Source organism: Globicephala melas, chromosome 3, assembly GCF_963455315.2.
Source record: "Globicephala melas chromosome 3, mGloMel1.2, whole genome shotgun sequence".
NCBI lineage: Eukaryota > Metazoa > Chordata > Mammalia > Artiodactyla > Delphinidae > Globicephala > Globicephala melas.
Genome location: NC_083316.1, coordinates 136,787,523 through 136,809,727, shown reverse-complemented (window position 1 = coordinate 136,809,727; position 22,205 = coordinate 136,787,523). Strand labels below are relative to the sequence as shown.

Here is a 22,205-nt window from a genome sequence, read left to right as displayed (position 1 = left end):
AAGTTTTCAGCTCTCCCTTTTTTTCTTTTAAGCTTTATGTTGTTTTCTTGTTTATTTTTCTGCCAATAACTAGGTGTATATATATTTGAGACTTTAGTTACTTCTGTCTTTTCACCACCCTGATTCTTGCATATCTGAAATGCCTCCAATATCCTTACTGTATCGAGAGACCCACAACCACCAGTTTTCCCAATAAAGCTGCACCAAAAAGATCTACTGGGGGGGTGGCATCCTTTATTCTGCATTCATGGGTGTTGGAGTCTCTGTGTTGTCTTTATCCATTACACCTAAATTTTTGGTTAAGCAGAGCACTAAGATCTTTTAAATTTATTTATTTCTAGTGCTTGAAACTAGATTTTGTAAGTGATACATTAAAAAGAACTATTTAGAAGTTCTAGTCTCTGTTAGCATCGGTCTTTCTAGAGACCAGTAGCATTTATCTATAGCCAATTTACTTTAACCACCAATTCTAATCTAGTGGCATCAGTCGACTTAATTAGCACATTCTCTACTTTGTCTTCCAGATTTTTTATAAAGATATTAAACAAAATGGGACCCAATATCGATCCTTGTGGGACCCAACTGGAAACCTCTCCCCAACTAGACGGACTACCAATTACGATTTCTCTCTGTATACGGTTAGATAGCCAGTTTTTAATCCATTTATTTGTATTTCTGTTGGAGCCAATATGTTTAGCTGTTCCCTTTAAATTAATGTATGGCGTTTTTGCAGATAACCTATGGACTTGTATCCTGAGACGTGGGGATACGTTAAATGTTTTCATGAGACCATAATGGGGTTTTCCTGGGTTTGTTTTTTTTAAATGTAGTTATGATGAACCTAAGCTTCAGTGTTCCACTCATACATTATTGTTGTGCTAAAGAAAGAAAACAAGCGGATCGTATTTTGAGACTTCTTGTCATTTGTATTGAGAGTATAGAGTATCATTATATACTCTGGCATTTCTTAGTTTTCTTGTTGTGTTTCTTTGGGTTGGTGGAATAGGTGGAGAATTATACAGTCCTTCCGTAGGTTGGCTTAGAATTCAGGAACCTATATTTTCTGCCCTAGATCATTCACTTGTGTGTGAGAATGTTATGTTTGCATCAAGTCCTTGTTCCTTTATTGTTATTTATATTTTAGAAATAAGTATTATCTCAGCAGGCCCAGTTTGTTATAATGATAGATAAGAGGCAATAATTGAGATTGTTTCTTGACAATGCTCTTGACTTAAATGAACTCCGAAGAAAGCCCATTGGGGGCTAAAACTTAGAGTTCAGTTTCTGAATCCTCATGTGTTTACATTTCTTAATTGGCAAATTGTCATTCACATTACCCGCCAAACTGGAGGAGGAAGATGGTGATCGTCACCATTCCACATTATCATCTACTGCCTACCTCTCATTTGTTTTCGTTCTGTTTCTTGGTGAGGCAGTGAATGATACTGAACGCTGTGAATCTTTCCTATGAGGACTTGATGCCAGAGAAGCTGTCATTATTATACCTTGAAGTGTCATGTTCTACCTTAGTTTTGTGGCTCTGACCCCAAATTCCTTGATTCCTCATTGTTATTACCTTTGGGGTGGGAAACAGTTATGGTTAACCTCTTAAATTGCTAGTTTGTTTTACTATTTTAAGTTGTTCTTTTAACCTCATTACTTGTTGTGTTATACGTAGCATGAGTCTGATAAATGATATTAGGTAGATCCCAGGAGAAGAGGTGTTTGAAATTTTGTTACTCACTATTTTAGTCCCAATCCCCTACTATGTCTGTTCTCTCAGGCTATCTCATTTGTGATGTTGCTGCGGTTCTTGTTTTTAACTGAAGCCACTATTGTTGAAATGGAAGTAGACTGATTTGATTGGGCAGTATTCTGGGTAGAATGCTAATCATTTAGAAGAAAATATGTCTGACAGTTGGAGTTCGGGTTTATGATGAAAATGGTTGAAAAATAATGTATTTTCCAAAATCAAAATCAGAGTATACTGCATGATTGGTCTATGACTGGGTAAAAGTTACATGAAAATTCAGGAAAATCCTCAGATTATGAGAATATTTGAAAGAAAATTTGCCTCTGTTGTTCTTGTCAGCTGATGGATTGAAAGTTAATGATACTCTCCAATGCCATGATTTGGACCCTCATTTGTCAAGAACTCTTTCTATTTCATAAAACATTATGTTAAAGAGAATGATTTACATTGAAATATGAATCTTAATGTCATCTGCCTTTATACTTTTCTTTGTTGGGTGTGTCTTTACTCTGTCTTTTTAATTCTCTTTTAAGTTCGTATTTAGAGTATGAAATAAGGGCCAATATTCAAAAGTTTGAATGATGAGCTGTTAAACCTGTAACCTGCAAAAGCATTGAAATGTATTTGACAATCCTCAGAGGCAATAGAAGGCACTGGGATGATGGTAGCTGTTAGAATCAGACTGAACTGGGTTCACCTTCAGGCATGGTCTTCTATGAGCTGTGTAACATTACACATGTTTAACTTTTCCATCCTTCAAGTTCCTCAGCTGAAAACTGAAACAATAAAATTTTGCTTCATGGAGCTACTGAGAGGATTAAATGAGATAATTTGTTAAGGGCCTTATACAGTACCAGACATAGAGCACTCCATAAATTGTTGCTATTATTCTGGAGATGGTAGCAGTGTGTATCTTTCTCAATTTTTCTTTTTTTATCTCTATTACTGTTTTATGATTGTAAAACTAATTCATGGTCAGTCTTTTAAAAAAAATGTGCAAAGGCAATGAAAACCACCTGTACTCCACACCCAGATATAATCATTGTTAACATTGTCCTTTTTTCACACTTAATGACATACTTTTATACAAATAATTATGCTCTACTATTGTGTGTATGCTATTTTCTACTTACCTTTTTTGTGTCTTTAAACATCAGTATAAGTATACATCATTTCTAATAACTACAAAATATTTTATTGAATGTATATACCATAATCTATATAACAAACACCTATTGTTAGACATTTACATTGTTTTAAGTGTTTTTTTGTTTTGGTTTGGTTTTTTTGCGGTACGCGGGCCTCTCACCGTTGTGGCCTCTCCTGTTGCGGAGCACAGGCTCCAGACACGCAGGCTCAGTGGCCATGGCTCACGGGCCCAGCCGCTCCGCAGCATGTGGGATCTTCCCGGACCGGGACACGAACCCGTGTCCCCTGCATCGGCAGGTGGACTCGCAACCACTGCGCCACCAGGGAAGCCCCTCTAAGTGGTTTTTGATTGTAAACAACTAAAATAAGTACCCCATTGCTGACATGTTTACACACCATTGATTCCTAATATATTTCTTAAAGTGAAATTTCTGAGTCAAAAAGTATATGCTTTAAAATGGTGATACATATTGCCAAATTGTTCCCTAGAAAAGTTCTACTATAGTTTACATACCTACTATGAGAGTGTGGCAGTACACACACACACATACACACACACACACACACACACACACACACACACATACATACATATCACCCAGCCCTTAAAATGATGAAGAAACAGAAAACTGATGTCTAACTGCTTTCTGTTGTGAAAAGTGTTAGAGAAATGGAGATATAAGAATCCAAAAACCCAGGTGCAGTTTTTCTCTTCTCTGTCCAAAAGCCGTAAAGGATAAAATGGCAATGGAAAAGCAAAACAAAAATAACACCCAACTAAAACTGAAGCTCTGCAGAGAGACAGAAATGCATAAGGAGGGCCAATGTTAGTGTAAGCAAAATCCAGAAGAATCTACCCAAGCTATATTTGAGCAAATAGGAAAACTCTATAGAAAGGTCTGCCTATAAATGAAGCATCTAAACAAAGAATCAGCATGGCAACTGTGCAGGAAAACTAGCAAATGACATTGTCTCTCCCTGCTCTCTTTCTCTCTCTCTCTCTCTCACTCGTTCGTAGGGAGAGAGAGAGGAACTCAGCACGCAAAAGACAGATAATGACCCGTTAATGGAAAAAATATTTCAGGATATATTAAAAACTTTCATTAAAAAAGTGTTTTTCTTGCAAAAATTGAAAGAGAATATGAAACAAAAGATCAAGGATGAACAATTTTCATAGACACTAATAACTGCATCTAAAATAGTTAAGAAAGAAAATCAATATGGCAAAAAAATCAAGGCAGTAACACAAAGTTCAGGCTGTAGAAAATCATGCCAAATACAGAAAAAAAGAGATGTACAGTTAAAAACCACTTAGAGAAAACATAATATACAGGATAGGTACAGCAGCGCAAACATGCAGAGCCATAATGTTGGTGAAGTATAGAATGGAACAAAAAGCAAATAGAAAAAAATATTTAAATCTGACATCAATAGCTAATTATAATAATGATAAATACTTCTTGAATGCCATGTATATGCTTAAACACTCTATATATATTATCTCATAACATTAGTCATTATTACCCTGTGTTGTAGCAGTTATAATTTTATAAATGATGAACAGAGACCCAGAACGTGTAATTAATTTTCTTAAGGTTGAACAGCTAAAAAAATGGTTGAACAGAAAATATGACTAGAGGATACACTCTAACTACTCTGCTGTACATTGTGTGTTTATACATACCTGTAAGGAAATTAATCAGTAAGCCAAAAGGATATACTGGGTTCTAAGATTAAAATTATATAATACCATTGCCACCTTATTATATTCTTCTAACATTATTAAACTTCCAGTCAGAAAAAGTGACCAACAGGTAAGGAAAAAAAAATCTCAAACTACTCCACGGCAATATTAAATTTTATAAGACAATGGAAAAATATTACAGGGTTCTGAGGGGGAAAAATATAACCTAAGAATATTATTGATATTATTTTAATGCAAAAGAAAGACAATCTATCCTCAATATGTAAAGTCTAAGGGAACATAGCATCCATGCGTCCTTATTCAAAGAAAAATATTATAGCTTAGTATAAAGAAAAATCTAGCCCCCAACAAAAGAGAGTCAAAGTAAGAACTTAAGAACAGAAAAAGTCAGTATATGCTAGCATGTAGAGCTAAAGATAACAGGTAGAACTAAAACTATACAACTCCAGAAATTAAAGTTGTAGAATAAAATATAATTGAAATATTTTTAAATATTAGATACTGAAGATATATAAAAATAAATCAGGATTGTATTGTTGATGAGGGAGAAGTATTTGTTTTCTCATTCACAGGAAGGACTCAATAATTACCTTTTATTCTTGAGTTTATGAATCAAGAATTTGAAGATTAAGGATATGTTTAAAATTAACATAGATAACTTCTATACAACTGTGTTTCTACTATAGACTTCCTTAAGGTCATTTGGGATGCTTGCTTAAAAAGTAGATTCCACCTGAGATGTAAATCAAAATCTTTAGTGGAAGAGATCAGCTTTCTCAGATCTTTATGGTATTACACTAAAGCATGAAAATCTGAGTCATTATGGTAGAAGAAGAACTGACAATTCATCTTATAAAAATCTCAGAGAAGAAGGTGGAAATAAACTAAAGAGAGATGCAGAGCAGCATTATTTACAATAGCCAAGATATGAAATCAACCTAAGTGCCCATCAATAGGCAAATAGATAAAAAGATGTAGTGTATATATACAGTGGAATGTTACTCCTCCATAAAAACTGAAATATTGCCATTTGTGACAATACAGATGGACCTAGAATGCATTATGCTAAGTAAAACAAGTCAGAGAAAGACAAATACTGTATGATCTCACTTGTGGAATCCACAAAACTAAACAAAACAATATGAAAACAGACCCATAGATACAGAGAATAAACAGCTGTTTGTCAAAGGGAGAGGGGTGCCCATACCCCATGGGCAGTACAGATGAAGAGTATTAAGAGGTACAGACTTTCAGTTACATAATAAATAGTTATGGGGATATAGACAACATAAGGGATATGGTCAATGATATTGTAATAAACTTGTAGGAGGACAGATGGTTACTTGACTTAATGTGGTGATTATTTCATAATGCATACAAATGTCAAATCATTATGTAGTGTACCTGAAGCTAACAAAATATTATATGTCAACTATATTTCAGTAAAAAAAAGATTCAGATAATGTAGGTAAAGTTAGACATCAGAATAAGGATAAGGACAACTTAAAAGCAAATGTAGAACAGGAATTAAGATAATAGACTTAAGACCAAGGTTGTCTTAACTGTTTTAACTAGAACATATATCAACTCACATATCAAAAGAATAAGATTCTCAAATTAAATCAAGAACTAGACCCAATAAAATGCTATTTATTAGAAATACTTCTAAAGTAAAAGTATGGGAAAAATATTCTAAGTAAAGTCACAGACAAAAACAAATGAGGTAAATACAAATCCAAAGAAAATAGAAGATTGAATATTATTACTCTATAAGGATGAATTGAAGTTAAAAATTATTAAGACTGACAAATATAATTATAATGTAAAACAAAGATATAATGATTGGTTAATAATTCATACATAATTTATAAAACTAAAATTGAAATAGCATCTAAATGAACTTAAATGATTGGAAATAAAGAGAGAAAATGAAAGAAACATTAAGCAGTATATTTAATAAAGTTTATTAGTTGTATAAACTCATTTTTATACAACCATGTATCAAAGGTACAATAAAAATTAATTTGAAGAACATTTAGAAAATAATGGCAGCTTAAAATACTACATAATTAATCCTAAGGGATGTGGTTAAAATAGTTAACAGTCAGAAAGTTGTAGTTTCAAATACATCTCTAGCAAGTACTTTTAAAAGGTGAATATAATATTCAATTCAAGAAGTTAAAAAAAAGAGCAAACCAAACACCTAAAAGTAGAAGGAAGTAATTAAGACAAATTGTAAATTAACAAATTAGAAAATTAAAACAAAATAATTTACAAGTAAGTCAGTTATTTTTTAAAAATTTAAGTACAATAGGCAAATAATTGACCAAGGAAAAGCTTATTAAAGAAGCAAAGAGGGAGCCAATGTGGTAAACCACAATAGAAAATTTTAAAACATGACAATTACATAGAAAGGTGCAAATAAAAGAAAATTTTGCAGATATGTTAGAAAATGTGGTAAAATACATGACATCCTTAGAAATTCTAAATTAGCAAAACTGACCCTGGGAGAAAGAGAAAACAAAAACAGATTAATTACCAAAGATAAAACTAAGATAATTGACAGAAAAATTTAACTCCCACTGCAAAGGGTCAGCTGGCCTAGAAAGTTTCAGCAGTAAGTCCTGTCAAATTTTAAAAAGCAAGTACTGGGACTTCCCTGGTGGCTCAGTGTTTAAGAATCCACCTGCCAATGCAGGGGACACAGGTTCGATCTCTGGTCTGGGAAGATCCCACATGCCATGGAGCAATTAAGCCCATGTGCCACAACTACTGAGCCTGTGCTCTAGAGCCCGTGAGCCAAAACTACTGAGCTCTCATGCCACAACTACTGAAGCTTTCACACCTAGAGCCTGTACTCCGCAACAAGGTAAGCCACTGCAATGAGAAGCCCACGCACTGCCACGAAGAGTAGCCCCCGCTCGCTGCAACTAGAGAAAGCCTGTGCACAGCAACGAAGACCCAATGCAGCCAAAAAAATAAATAAAATGAATAAATTTATTTTTAAAAAAAAGCAAATACTCCGTTGGTATTTAAACTCTAGCAGATCATAGCAGAAAGAAAGAGGAACTTCCAAATGATTTAGAAAGTAATATAACATAAATAAGGTGCCAAAACCATATCTAAAAAAACACAAAGGTACGTAAAGGATGCTATGGATCCACTTCACTAATGAATATCAGTGGGGGAAAAAATAATCTTTAAATTAACTTATCACTTTGAATCCACAGAATACTCAAAGCAAACTACAACATAACCATATAGTATCATTTCAAAATAAAAATATAGTATTATTTACCATATTAATAAGTTGAAAAGGTGAAAAGTTTTTCATCCTTTTAATAGATACCAAAAGGTTTTCAAAGGTATCTATTGAATTCAGTATTCATTTAAAATCCCTTAGGAAATTGGGAAGCAATGGGTATTTCCCTGCTGTGGTTTCTCTATTTATCTATGTAACCAGAGGCTTTATCTGTTACCTTTTGTCTAAAGCTGGGACAGTAAAGACAGGAACAAGAAATGGATGCTCACCATCACCACTATTATTTAACTTTTTCAAAATTGTTAGCCAGTGAAATTATATGAGAGAAAAAAAGAAATGTTAGAAAAGGAGGAAATAATAATTGCACCCTTAGCAAAAAGAATTACTTTATTCAAGCAAAATCCAAGAGAATTAACTGGGAGAAAGCAAGCTTTAGAAATCATATCAGAAGTATGGGAAGTTTTTGTAGCTTTTCTATGTAAGGAGTATATAAACAATAATGAGAAATATAATGGAAAGGAGGAATAGAGCCCTTTTACCAATAATGTTTTTAATGAAAGCCATCTTTGTTTAAAAAAAACCTTATTTTTAAAAAAAGGTAACATTTTAAAGGAATTGGTTATTTCTAAACTATTCTATGAGTTTAGTGTAATCTCAATGGGCCTCATTTGGGAGTTTCTTTTTTTAGTGGTTTGTTTCAGAAATTTGAAACAGTAATTCTAAAGTTTCTTTGAAAGGAAAAAATTATAGGAAAAATCAGGAAAATGAAAAATAGAAAGAAATGAATAACTCTACAAGAAGTTTAAATAAATTATAAAACCACAGTGATTAATGTAGTATAGGACTACATCAGCACTCTCTAACTAAAGCGAGTAGAAGCTGACTTGGAAATATAATAAAATTAAGTTCTTAATAAAAGTATCATTTCATATCTTGGGAACATGTGAATTATCTCATAAATAGCAATGACAACTGGATGACCATTTGGGTATATTTAAATATAGTACCATATAACTAACACACCCCTTCCTCTGGATTAAATTCTATATACATCAAAGATCTAATTTTCTTTTTAAAGAGGAAAAGGCAGAAAATCACACATAAACATTTTAATAAACATATATAAGGTAAAGCAAGGCAGAAAATCCAGACTCCAGAAAAGAATTAATATTTGACCTTGTAAAAATGTTTAATGTTTATACTTTTCTTTCTCTCTTACCACTCCTGTCAGGTTAACCTCTTTCCACAAGGAAAATATTTTTAATCTTCTTTCTGATTACATTTTTAAAGCACATGATTATTTTCATTTACATAATATTTAAAAACAGAAAGTAAAAACCCATCTGAATCTCACTTTGTTCCCTGGGGGAACAAAACAACAATATTTTGTAATAATTTTTATAAATCTCTTATGTCTCTTTGTGCTTCTATATGAACATATCCTCTTTCTCACTTTCCCTTCAGCAATATTGATTATTGATTGCTCTTTACAATTTATTATGGGTCTGTCTTATTTTAACTTGTATTTCTCACATTTGTTAAACAACTGAGTAACTTTTCATATATTTATGTGCTCTTTGAATTGGCTTCCCTATGAATTGCCTATGATTATTCTTATCCATTTTCTTTGTTTTCAGTTTCTAGAGTTCTAAGCATAATAAATAATTAACCATTTATTAGTATGTTACATTGCAGATATTTTTGCCCAGCTCTCATTCATGCCATACTGTTTTTAATTTTTGTATTGTCTAATTATGTGTACTTTTATAATTTCTGGGTCTTCTGGAATAGATAAAAATTCCTATTGAAACTCTAGGTTAGACATGTGGTCTTCTAAATTTTTCTGAAATTTTTTCTTTTTATACTTAATTCATTGTTTCATGTTTTACATTTGATCCATCCTGAGTACTATGTTATGAGTAGTACAGGATAATGGTCAACTTTATATTTTTCCAGTCACAAAACCAATAACACAAGATTATTGCATTATTTTATTTTTAAAATTTGTTTCCCTAGTGGCTACATTTGGAGGATGGGATAGTAGGAATACTTCTGTTTTTCACTTTATATATTTCTATAGTGTTTAAACTGTTACAATGAGTATATATTACTTTTAAATTTTAAGAAAGTATATTCCCATCTGATTTGCAAGTACGATCCTATGATCCTTTATTACATTCTCTCTTTCTCAGACACACACATACTCTTACCATGCCTTCCACACCCATACACATACACACCACACACAATCCCTACTTTTCCCAATGCTTCATGTATTTCTTAATCAGAATAACCCAGGGTAATTACATATAAATAGCACATCCTCATTTCTAATTACTACTGCTTATATTATAGTCTAATAATAATTGCTGGCAAAAAGGAAAAGGCGGGGAATAAAGAAAGAAAGGGAGAGAATGGTCTGGACTACACAGTAACTGCTCTGATCTGGGACCAGCCAAGCCCATGCTGTCCAGCTTTCTTCTCAGTGTTGTCACGAGGGAGTCAAGATTCCACTGACTCAGTTAGACAAAGAGACCTCGAATATTTTTTCCAAACTTTCATGTACCTGTAGCAACAGTACTCACAGCTTCCTACAGATACAGCTGCCCATCAAAAACCATTAATTTTCTAATAGTGCAGTATACTGAACCTCAGGAGACTCAGGATTCAAGTTTCAACTCTGACACTGAAGCCATATTTGTAATATCAGAGATGTAAAGCTGTCTTGTAAATAAGGATATGATCTCTAAGATCTTAACAACCTTAAAATCATATTGTTCTAGAATGTTTACCAAACATTCTGGCCTATAAGTCATTAGTCTCATAGCCTACTTTCAACTAAACCTACTACCATTTATTTCCATTACAAGCAATTGCTTGCTAACTTAAAATTTACACACACTTGCAATACATATCATACCTTGTGGTTAAAAACCGTTTCCTTTAACAAGTTGCCCTTTAAAAAACAATGAAAAATATTGATAAAGAGAAATATGATAAAACAATTACCTGGATTAGGAAAAACTAAAAGTACTTTAGATCCAACTACTATCCTACAAATAACTCATCTAAAAAGATATACTTCTTATATTGAATAAATTGGGATATAAATTAAATAGTTAGTAAGATCTAAAGTAGTACATAACCAACCAGGCAGGTCCATTAGATGATAATAATATTGTTCCTCAGTATAGTATTTGTACTTTTTCAGTGTGCTTCCTGTGATACCTTATTTAATTTTCTCAAAAATCACCAGAAACATAGAGGGTAGATATAATCCCCATTTTATAGATGAGAAAATGTAACAGACACCTGGTGAGTCATCATCAGTGAAAAAATTCCCAGGACCAAAGCCCCTTAAGTGTTCCTGCCATGTTCTTTGCTGCTGCATGATCAGTTTCTCTGTGAGTTCCTTCTCATTCAGAGAACCTGGACATCTCCTGTCCTGCAAGGAGGCAAAAACTTACTATGACTTATTTCCCTTCAATTAGGCATTTTCCTAGAGTGGGTATGACACACAAAAAAATAAATTTTGGAAATACAATTTATTCTCTCAGAATGCCCAAGTCACCACTAAACAAAACTAATAAACAGCATAAAAAGTTCATTATTCACAGAAAGATAGATAAGATGAAAAGGCAGAGGGCTATGTACCAGACGAAGGAACAAGATAAAACCCCAGGAAAACAACTAAATAAAGTGGAGATAGGCAACCGTCCAGAAAAAGAATTCAGAATAATGATAGTGAAGATGATCCAGGACCTCGGAAAAAGAATGGAGGCAAAGATCAAGAAGATGCAAGAAATGTTTAACAAAGGCCTAGAAGAATTACATAACAAACAAACAGAGATGAACAATACAATAACTGAAATGAAAAATACACTAGAAGGAATCAATAGCAGAATAACTGAGGCAGAAGAACGGATAAGTGTCCTGGAAGACAGAATGGTGGAATTCATTGCCATGGAACAGAATAAAGAAAAAAGAATGAAAAGAAATGAAGACAGCCTAAGAGACCTCTGGGACAACATTAAACCTAACAACATTCGCATTATAGGGGTCCCACAAGGAGAAGAGAGAGAAAGGACCTGAGAAAATATTTGAAGAGATTATAGTCGACAACTTCCCTAAGATGGGAAAGGTAATAGCCACTCAAGTCCAGGAAGTGCAGAGAGTCCCATACAGTATAAACCCAAAGAGAAACACGCTGAGACAAATAGTAATCAAACTGGCAGAAGTTAAAGAAAAATTATTGAAAGCAGCAAGGGAAAAACAACAAATAACATACAAGGGAACTCCCATAAGGTTAACAGCTGATTTCTCAGCAGAAACTCTACAAGCCAGAAGGGAGTGGCATGATATACTTAATGTGATGAAAGGGAAGAATCTACAACCAAGATTACTCTACCTGGCAAGGATCCCATTCCGATTCACTAGAGAAATCAAAAGCTTAACAGACAAGCAAAAGCTAAGAGAATTCAGCACTACCAAACCAGCTCTACAACAAATGCTAAAGGAACTTCTCTCAGTGGGAAACACAAGAGAAGAAAATGACCTACAAAACCAAACCCAGAACAATTAAGAAAATCGTAATAGGAACATACATATCAATAATTACCTTAAATGTGAATGGATTAAATGCTCCAACCAAAAAACACAGGCTTGCTGAATGGATACAAAAACAAGACCCATATATATGCTGTCTACAAGAGACCCACTTCAGACCTAGGGACACATACAGACTGAAAGTAAGGGGATGGAGAAAGGTATTCCATGCAAATGGAAATCAAAAGAATGCTGGAGTAGCAATACTCATATCAGACAAAATACACTTTAAAATAAAGAAGGTTACAAAAGACAAGGAAGGACACTACATAATGATCAAGGAATCAACCAGAGAAGATATAACAATTATAAATATATATGCACCCAACATAGGAACACCTCAACACATAAGGCAACTGCTAACAGCTGTAAAAGAGGAAATCAACAGTAACACAATAATAGTGGGGGACATTAACCACTCACTTACACCAATGGAAGATCATACAAACAGAAAATTAATAACGAAACACAAGCTTTAAATGACACAGTAGACCAGAGAGATTTAATTGATATTTATAGTACATTCCATCCAAAAACGGCAGATTACACTTTCTCCTCAAGTGTGCACAGAATTTTCTCCAGGATTGCTCACATCTTGGCTCACAAATCAAGCCTCAGCAATTTTAAGAAAATTGAAATCATATCAAGCATCTTTTCTAACCACAGCGCTATGAGATTAGAAATCAATTAGAGGGAAAAACCGTAAAAAACACAAACACATGGAGACTAAACAATACGTTACTAAATAACCAAGAGATCACTGAAGAAATCAAAGAGGAAATCAAAAAACACTTAGAGAAAAATGACAATGAAAACATGACGATCCAAAACCTATGGGATGCCGCAAAAGCAGTTCTAAGAGGGAAGTTTATAGCAATACAAGCCTACTTCAAGAAACAAGAAAAATCCCCAATAAACAATCTAACCTTACGCCTAAAGGAACAAGAGAAGGAAGAACAAGCAAAAGCCAAAGTTAGCAGAAGGAAAGAAATCATAAAGATCAGAGCAGAAATAAATGAAATAGAAACAAAGAAAACAATAGCAAAGATCAATAAAACTAAAAGCTGGTTCTTTGAGGACCATTAGCCAAACTCATCACAGAAAGGAGAGAGAGGACTCAAAACAAAATCAGAAATGAAAAAGGAGAAGTTACAACAGACACCACAAAAATACAAAGCCTCCTAAGAGACTACTACAAGCAACTCTATGTCAATAAAATGGACAACCTGGAAGAAATTCACAAATTCTTAGAAAGGTATAACCTTCTAAGACTGAACCAGGAAGAAACAGAAAATATGAACAGACCAATCACAAGTAATGAAATTGAAATTGTGATTAAAAATCTTCCAACAAACAAAAGCCCAGGACCAAATGGCTTCACAGGTGAATTCTATCAAACATTTAGTGAGGAGCTAACACCCATCCTTCTCAAACTCTTCCAAAAAATTTCAGAGGAAGGAACACTCCCACACTCATTCTATGAGGCCACTACACCCTAATACCAAAACCAGACAAAGATACTACAAAAAAAGAAAATTAGAGACCAATATCACTGATGAATATAGATGCAAAAATCCTTAACGAAATACTAGCAAACAGATTCCAACAGCATATTAAAAGGATTCTACACCATGATCAAGTGGGATTTATCCCAGAGATGCAAGGATTCTTCAATATATGCAAATCAATGTGATACACCATATTAACAAATTGAAGGAACAAAACCATATGATCATCTCAATAGATGCAGAAAAAGCTTTTGACAAAATTCAACACTCATTTATGATAGAAAACTCTGCAGAAAGTGGGAATAGAGGGAACCTACTTCAACATATTAAAGGCCACATATGACAAACCCACAGCAAACATCATTCTCAATGGTGAAAAACTGAAAGCATTTCCTCTAAGATCAGGAACAAGACAAGGATGTCCACTCTCACCACTATTATTCAACTTAGTTTTGCACATTTTAGCCACAGAAATCAGAGAAGAAAAAGAAATAAAAGGAATACAAATTGGAAAAGAAGAAGTAAAACTGTCACTGTTTGCAGATTACATGATACTATACAGAGAATCCTAAAGATGCCACCAGAAAACTACTAGAGCTAATCAATGAATTTGGTAAAGTTGCTGGATACAAAATTAATGCACAGAATCTCTTGCCTTCCTATACAGTAATGTTGAAAAATGTGAAAGAGAAATTAAGGAAACACTCCCATTTAGCACTGCAACAAAAAGAATATAATACCTAGGAATAAAACTACCTAGGGAGACAAAAGACCTGTATGCAGAAAAGCATAAGACACTGATGAAATAACTTAAAGATGATACCATCAGTTGGAGACATATACCATGTTCTTGGATTGGAAGAATGAATATTGTGAAAAGGACTATACTAACGAAAGCAATCTATGGATTCAATGCAATCCCTATCACGCTACCACTGGCATTTTTCACAGAACTAGAAAAAAAATCTTAAAATTTGTATGGAAATACAAAAGAACCCAAATAGCCAAAGCAGTCTTGAGGGGGAATAATGGAGCTGGAGTAATCAGACTCCCTGACTTCAGACTATACTACAGAGGTACAGTAATCAAGACAATATGGTACTGGCAGAAAAACAGAAATATAGGTCAATGGCACAGGATAGAAAGCCCACAGATAAACCCACGCACCTATGGTCAACTAAACTATGACAAAGGGAGCAAGGGTATACAATGGAGAAAGGACAATCTCTTCAATAAGTCGTGCTGGGAAAACTGGACAGCTACATGTAAAACAATGAAATTAGAACACTCCCTAACACCATACACAAAAATAAACTCAAAATGGATTAGAGACCTAGATATACGACCAGACACTATAAAACTCGTAGAGGAAAACATAGGAAGAACACCCTTTGACATAAATTACAGCAAGATCTTTTTTGATACACCTCCTTGAGTAATGGAAATAAAAACAAAAATAAACAAATGGAACCTAATGGAAGTTAAAAGCTTTCGCACAGCAAAGGAAAACATAAGACGAAAAGACAACCCTCAGAATGGGAAAAAATATTTGCAAATGATCTCCAAAATATATAAATAACTCATGCATCTCAATATTAAAAAAACAAACAACCCAATCCAAAAATGGGCAGAAGACCTAAATACACATTGCTCCAAAGAAGATATACACATGGCCAAGAAGCACATGAAAAGCTGCTCAACATCAAAAATTATTAGAGAAATGCAAATCAAAACTACAATGAGGTATCACCTCACACCAGTTAGAATGGGCATCATCAAAAAATCTACAAACAACAAATGCTGGAGAGGGTGTGAAGAAAAGGGAACCCTCTTCCACTGTTGCTGTGAATGGAAATTGATACAGCCACTATGGAGAACAGTATAGAGGTTCCTTACGAAACTAAAAATAGAATTACCATATGACCCAGCAATCCCACTACTGTGCATATACCCAGCGAAAACCATAATTCAAAAAGACACATGCACCCCAATGTGCACTGAAGCACTATTTACAATAGCCAGGTCATGGAAGCAACCTAAATGCCCATCAACAGACAAATGGATCAAGAAGATGTGGTACATATGTACAATGGAATATTAATCAGACATAAAAAGGAATGAAATTGTGTCATTTGTAGAGAAGTGGATGAATCTAGAGACTGTTGTACAGAGTGAAGTAACTCAGAAAGAGAAAAACAAATATCATGTATTAACGCATATATTTGGAACCTAGAAAAATGGTATGGATGAACCAGTTTGCAGGGCAGAAAATGAGACACAGACGTAAAGAACAAACGTATGGACAACAAGCGGGGAGAGCAGCACAGAGGTGGGGGTGGTGGTGGTGTGATGAATTGGGAGATTAGGATTGACATATGTACACTTATATGTATAAAATGAACAACAAGAACTGCTGTATAAAAAAATAAATAAGATTCAAATATTCAAACAGGGCTTCCCTGGTGGCACAGTGGTTGAGAGCCCGCCTGCCCATGCAGGGGACACGGGTTCGTGCCCTGGTCTGTGAAGATCCCACATGCCGCAGAGTGGCTAAGCCCATGAGCCTGCGCATCCAGAGCCTGTGTTCCGCAGCAGCAGAGGCCACAATAGTGAGAGGCCCGCGTACCGCAAAAAAAAAAAAAAAACAACAATTCAAAAAAATTCAAGTTCATATGTAATACTTCAGTTTTTCAGAGATTTTACAGTAATACTTTCTCTGTTTGGGTGCTCAGTCTCACTCTAGAATTTGAAATAGGGCACCCCTAACATATATTACCATGTTGTTATATCAGGACTGGAAATCAAACCCACTCTGCAGTGAATTATTAATAGCCCTTCAGGAGCAACATGCACTAGTTTTCAGTTTTTTTTATTAACAGCTTTATTGGAGTATAATTGCTTTACAATGGTGTGTTACTTTCTGCTGTACCACAAAGGGAATCAGCTATACATTTAAATATATCCCCATATGTCCCCTTTCTTGCATCTCCCTCCCACCCTCCCTATCGCACCCCTCTAGGTGGACACAAAGCACCGAGCTGATCTCCCTGTGCTATGCAGCTGCTTCCCACAAGCTATTTTACATTTGGTAGTGTATATATGTCCATGCCACTCTTTCACTTCATCCCAGTTTACCCTTCCCCCTTCCTGTGTCTTCAAGTCTGTTCTAAACGTCTGAATCTTTATTCCTGTCCTGCCCCTAAGTTCTTCAGAACCTTTTTTTTTTTTTGTACATTCCATATATATGTGTTAGCATACGGCATTTCTTTTTCTCTTTCTGACTTACTTCACTCTGTATGACAGACTCTAGGGCCATCCACCTCACTACAAATAACTCAATTTCATTTTTTTTATGGCTGAGTAATATTCCATTGTATATATGTGCCACATCTTCTTTATCCATTCATCTGTCGATGGACACTTAGGTTGCTTACATGTCCTGGCTATTATAAACAGAGCTGCAATGAACATTGTGGTACATGACTCTTTGAATTATGGTTTTCTCAGGATATATGCCCAGTAGTGGGATTGCTGGGTCATATGGTAGTTCTATTTTTAGTTTTTTAAGGAACCTCCATACTGTTCTCCATAGTGGCTGTATCAATTGACATTCCCACCGACAGTGCAAGAGGGTTCCCTTTTCTGCACACCCTCTCCAGCATTTATTGTTTGTACACTTTTTGATAATATCCCTTCTGACCAGTGTGAGGTGATACACTGTAGTTTTGATTTGCATTTCTCTAATGATTAGTGATGATGAGCAGCTTTTCATCTGTTTGTTGGCAATCTGTGTGTCTTCTTTGGAAAAATATCTATTTATATCTTCTCCCCATTTTTGGATTGGGTTGTTTCTTTTTTTGATATTGAGCTCCATGAGCTGCTTGTATATTTTGGAGATTAATCCTTTGTCTCTTGCTTCATTTGCAAATATTTTCTCCCATTCTGAGGGTTGTCTTTTGGTCTTGTTTATGGTTTCCTTTGCTGTGCAAAAGCTTTTAAGTTTTATTAGGTCCCATTTGTTTATTTTTATTTCCATTTCTCTAGGACGTGGGTCAAGAAGGATCTTGGTGTGATATATGTCATAGAGTGTTCTGCCTATGTTTTCCTCTAAGAGTTTTATAGTGTCTTGCCTTACATTTAGGTGTTTAATCCATTTTGAGTTTATTTTTGTGTATGGTGTTAAAAAATGTTCTAAATTTCATTCTTTTACATGTAGATGTTCAGTTTTCCCAGAACCACTTATTGAAGAGGCTGTCTTTTCTCCATTGTATATTCTTGCCTCCTTTATCAAAGATAAGGTGACCATATGTGCATGGGTTTGTCTCTGGACTTTCTATCCTGTTCCATTGATCTATATTTTGTTTTTTTGTGGTAGTACCATACTGTCTTGATTACTGTAGCTTTGTACTGTAGTCTGAAGGCAGGGAGCCTGATTCTTCCAGCTCAGTTTTTCTGTCTTAAGATTGCTTTGGCTCTTCAGGGCCTTCTGTGTTTCCATACAAATTGTGAAATTTTTTGTTCTAGTTCTGTGAAAAATGCCAGTGGTAGTTTCATAGGGATTGCTTTAAATCTCTAGTTTGCTTTGGGTAGTATAGTCATTTTCACAATGTTGATTCTTCCAATCCAAGAGCATGGTATATCTCTCCATCTGTTGGTATCATCTTTCAATTCTTTCATCAGTGTCTTATAGTTTTCTGCATACAGGTCTTTTGTCTCCTTAGGTAGGTTTATTCCTAGATATTTTATTCTTTTTGTTGCAATGGTAAATGGCGGTGTTTCCTTAATATCTCTTTCAGATTTTTCATCATTAGTGTATAGGAATGCAAGAGATTTCTGTGCATTAATTTTGTATCCTGCTACCTTATGAAATTCATTGATTAGCTCTAGTAGTTTTCTGGTAGCATCTTTAGGATTCTCTATGTATAGTATCATGTCATCTGCAAACAGTGACAGTTTTACTTCTTTTCCAATTTGTATTCCTTTTATTTCTTTTTCTTCTCTGATTGCTGTGGCTAAAACTTCCAAAACTATGTTGAATAATAGTGGTGAGAGTGGGCAACCTTGTCTTGCTCCTGATCTTAGTGGAAATGGTTTCAGTTTTTCACCATTGAGAATGATGTTTGCTGTGGGTTTGTCGTATATGGCCTTTATTATGTTGGCATAAGTTCCCTCTATGCCTACTTTCTGCTGGGTTTTTATCATAAATTGGTGTTGAATTTTGTCGAAACTTTTTCTGCATCTGTTGAGATTATCATATATTTTTTATTCTTCAATTTGTTAATATGGTTTATTTCATGGATTGATTTGTGTATATTGAAGAATCCTTGCATTCCTGGGATAACCCCCACATGAACATGATGTATGATCCTTTTTTTTTTTTTTTTTTTTTTTGCGGTACGCAGACCTCTCACTGTTGTGGCCTTTCCCGTTGTGGAGCACAGGCTCCAGACACACAGGCTCAACGGCCATGGCTTACAGGCCTAGCCACTCTGTGGCATGTGGGATCTTCCCGGACTGGGGCACGAACCCATATCCCCTGCATCGGCAGGCGGACTCTCAACCACTGCACCACCAGGGAAGCCCGATGTATGATCCTTTTAATGTGCTGGTGGATTCTGTTTCCTTGTATTTTCTTGAGGATTTTTTCATCTGTGTTCATCCGTGATATTAGCCTGAAGTTTTCTTTTATGTGTCATCTTTATCTAGTTTTGGTATCAGGGTGATGGTGGCCTCATAGAATGAGTTTGGGAGTGTTCCTCCCTCTGCAGTATTTTGGAAGATTTTGAGAATGATGGGTGTTAGCTCTTCTCTTAATGTATGATAGAATTTGCCTGTGAAGGCTTCTAGTCCTGGGCATTTGTTTGTTGGAAGATTTTTAATCACAGTTTCAATTTCAGTGCTTGTGATTGGTCTTTTTATATTTTCTATTTATTCCTGGTTCAGTCTCAGAAGGTTGTGCTTTTCTAAGAATTTGTCCATTCCTTCCAGGTTTTCCATTTTATTGGCATAGAGTTGCTTGTAGTAGTCTCTTAGGATTCTTTTTATTTCTGCAGTGTCAGTTGTTACTTCTTCTTTTTCATTTCTTACTCTATTGATTTGAGTCTTTTCCCTTTTTTTCTTGATGAATTTGGCTAATGGTTTATCAGTTTTGTTTATTTTCTCAAAGAACCAGCTTTTAGTTTTATTGATCTTTGCTGTCATTTCCTTCATTCATTTTCATTTATTTTTGATCTGATCTTTATGATTTCTTTCCTTCTAACTTTGGGGTTTTTTTTTTTGTTCTTCTTTCTCTAATTGCTTTAAGTGTCAGGTTAGGTTGTGTTTTTGAGATGTTTCTTGAGGTTGGATTGTATTGCTGTAAACTTCCCTCTTAGAACTGCTTTTGCTGCATCCCATAGGTTTTGGGTCATGGTGTTTTCACTGTCATTTGTTTCTAGGTATTTTTTGATTTCCTCTTTTATTTCTTCAGTGATCTCTTGGTTATTTAGTAGTCTATTGTTCAACCTCCATGTGTTTGTATTTTTTACAGTTTTTTTCCTGTAGTTGATATCTAATCTAATAGTGCTGTGGTCAGAAAAGATACTTTATGTGATTTCAATTTTCTTAAATTTACCAAGGCTTGATTTGTGACCCATGATATGATCTATCCTGGAGAATGTTCCATGAGCACTTGAGAAGAAAGTGTATTCTGTTGTTTTTGGATGGAATGTCCTATAAATGTCAATTAAGTCCATCTTGTTTAAAGTGTCATTTAAAGCTTGTGTTTCTCTATTTATTTTCATTTTGCATTATCTGTCCATTGGTGAAAGTTGTGTGTTAAAGTCCCCCACTATGATTGTGTTACTGTCGATTTCCCCTTTTATGGCTGTTTACATTTTCCTTATGTATTGAGGTGCTCCTATGTTTGATGCATAAATATAAATGTTATATCCTCTTCTTGGTTTGATCCCTTGATCATTATGTAGTGTACTTCTTTGTCTTCTGTAATAGTCTTTATTTTGAAGTCTATTTTGTCTGATACGAGAATTGCTACTCCAGCTTTCTTTTGATTTCCATTTACATGGAATATCTTTTTCCATCCCCTCACTTTCAGTCTGTACTTGTCCCTAGGTCTGAAGTGGGTCTTTTGTAGGCAGCATATATACAAGTCTTGTTTTTGTATGCGTTCAGCAAGTCTGTGTCTTTTGGTTGGAGCATTTATTCCATTTACATTTAAGGTATTTATTGATATGTATGTTCCTATTACCATTTTCTTAATTGTTTTGGGTTTGTTATTGTAGATATTTCCTTCTCCTGTGTTTCCTGTCTAGAGAAGTTCCTTTAGCATTTGTCATAAAGCTGGTTTGGTGGTGCTGAGTTCTCTTAGCTCTTGCTTGTCTGTAAAGGTTTTAATTTATCTGTCAAATCTGAATGAGATCCTTGCCGGGTAGAGTAATCTTGGTTGTAGATTTTTCCCTTTCATCACTTTAAATATGTCCTGCCACTGCCTTCTGGCTTGCAGAGTTTCTGCTGAAAGATCAGCTGTTAACCTTATGGGGATTCCCTTGTATGTTATTTGTTGATTTTCCTTTGCTGCTTTTAATATTTTTCTTTGTATTTAGTTTTTGATTGTTTGATAATATGTGTCTTGGCATGTTTCTCCTTGGATTTATCCTGTATGGGACTCTCTGTGCTTCCTGGGCTCTATTGACTGTTTCCTTTCCCATATTAGGTAAGTTTTCAACTACAATCTCTTCAAATATTTTCTCCTTCCTTTCTTTTTCTTTTCTTTTTCTGGGACCCCTACAATTCAAATGTTGGTGTGTTTAATGTTGTCCCAGAAGTCTCTGAGACTGTTCAGAATTCTTTTCATTCTTTTTTCTGTATTCTCCTCTGCCATAGTTATTTCCACTATTTTATCTTCCCGGTCACTTATCCATTCTTCTGCCTCAGTTATTCTGCTTAACTTACTGTGTTTGGGGTTTCCTTTTCGCAGGCTGCAAGTTGTTAGTTCCCGTTGTCTTTGGTATCTGCCCCCAATGGATAAATTTGGTTCAGTGGATTGTGTAGGCTTCCTCGTGTAGGGGACTGGTGCCTGTGTTCTGATGGATGAGGCTGGATCTTGTCTTTCTGGTGAGCAGGACTGCCTCTGGTGGTGTGTTTTGGGGTGTTTGTGACCTTATTATGATTTTAGGCAGCCTCTCTGCTAATGGGTGGGGTTGTGTTGCTGTCTTGCTAGTTGTT

General features: G+C 34.9%; 1 protein-coding gene across 6 annotated transcripts in view; it reads left to right on the top strand.

Annotated features, from left to right (window-relative positions):
• GABRB2 (gamma-aminobutyric acid type A receptor subunit beta2) overlaps positions 1–22,205 on the top strand; it is a 388,018-nt gene that overhangs the window by 245,601 nt on the left and 120,212 nt on the right. For 4 of the 6 annotated variants that reach the window (XM_060296563.1, XM_060296564.1, XM_060296565.1 and 1 more), the window contains exon 10: positions 525–638. The exons of the other annotated variants lie outside the window; for them this stretch is intronic. In XM_060296563.1, the coding sequence (XP_060152546.1) occupies positions 525–638 (114 nt within the window). The remainder of the gene's footprint in view (positions 1–524; positions 639–22,205) is intronic. 6 annotated transcript variants of the gene reach the window in all.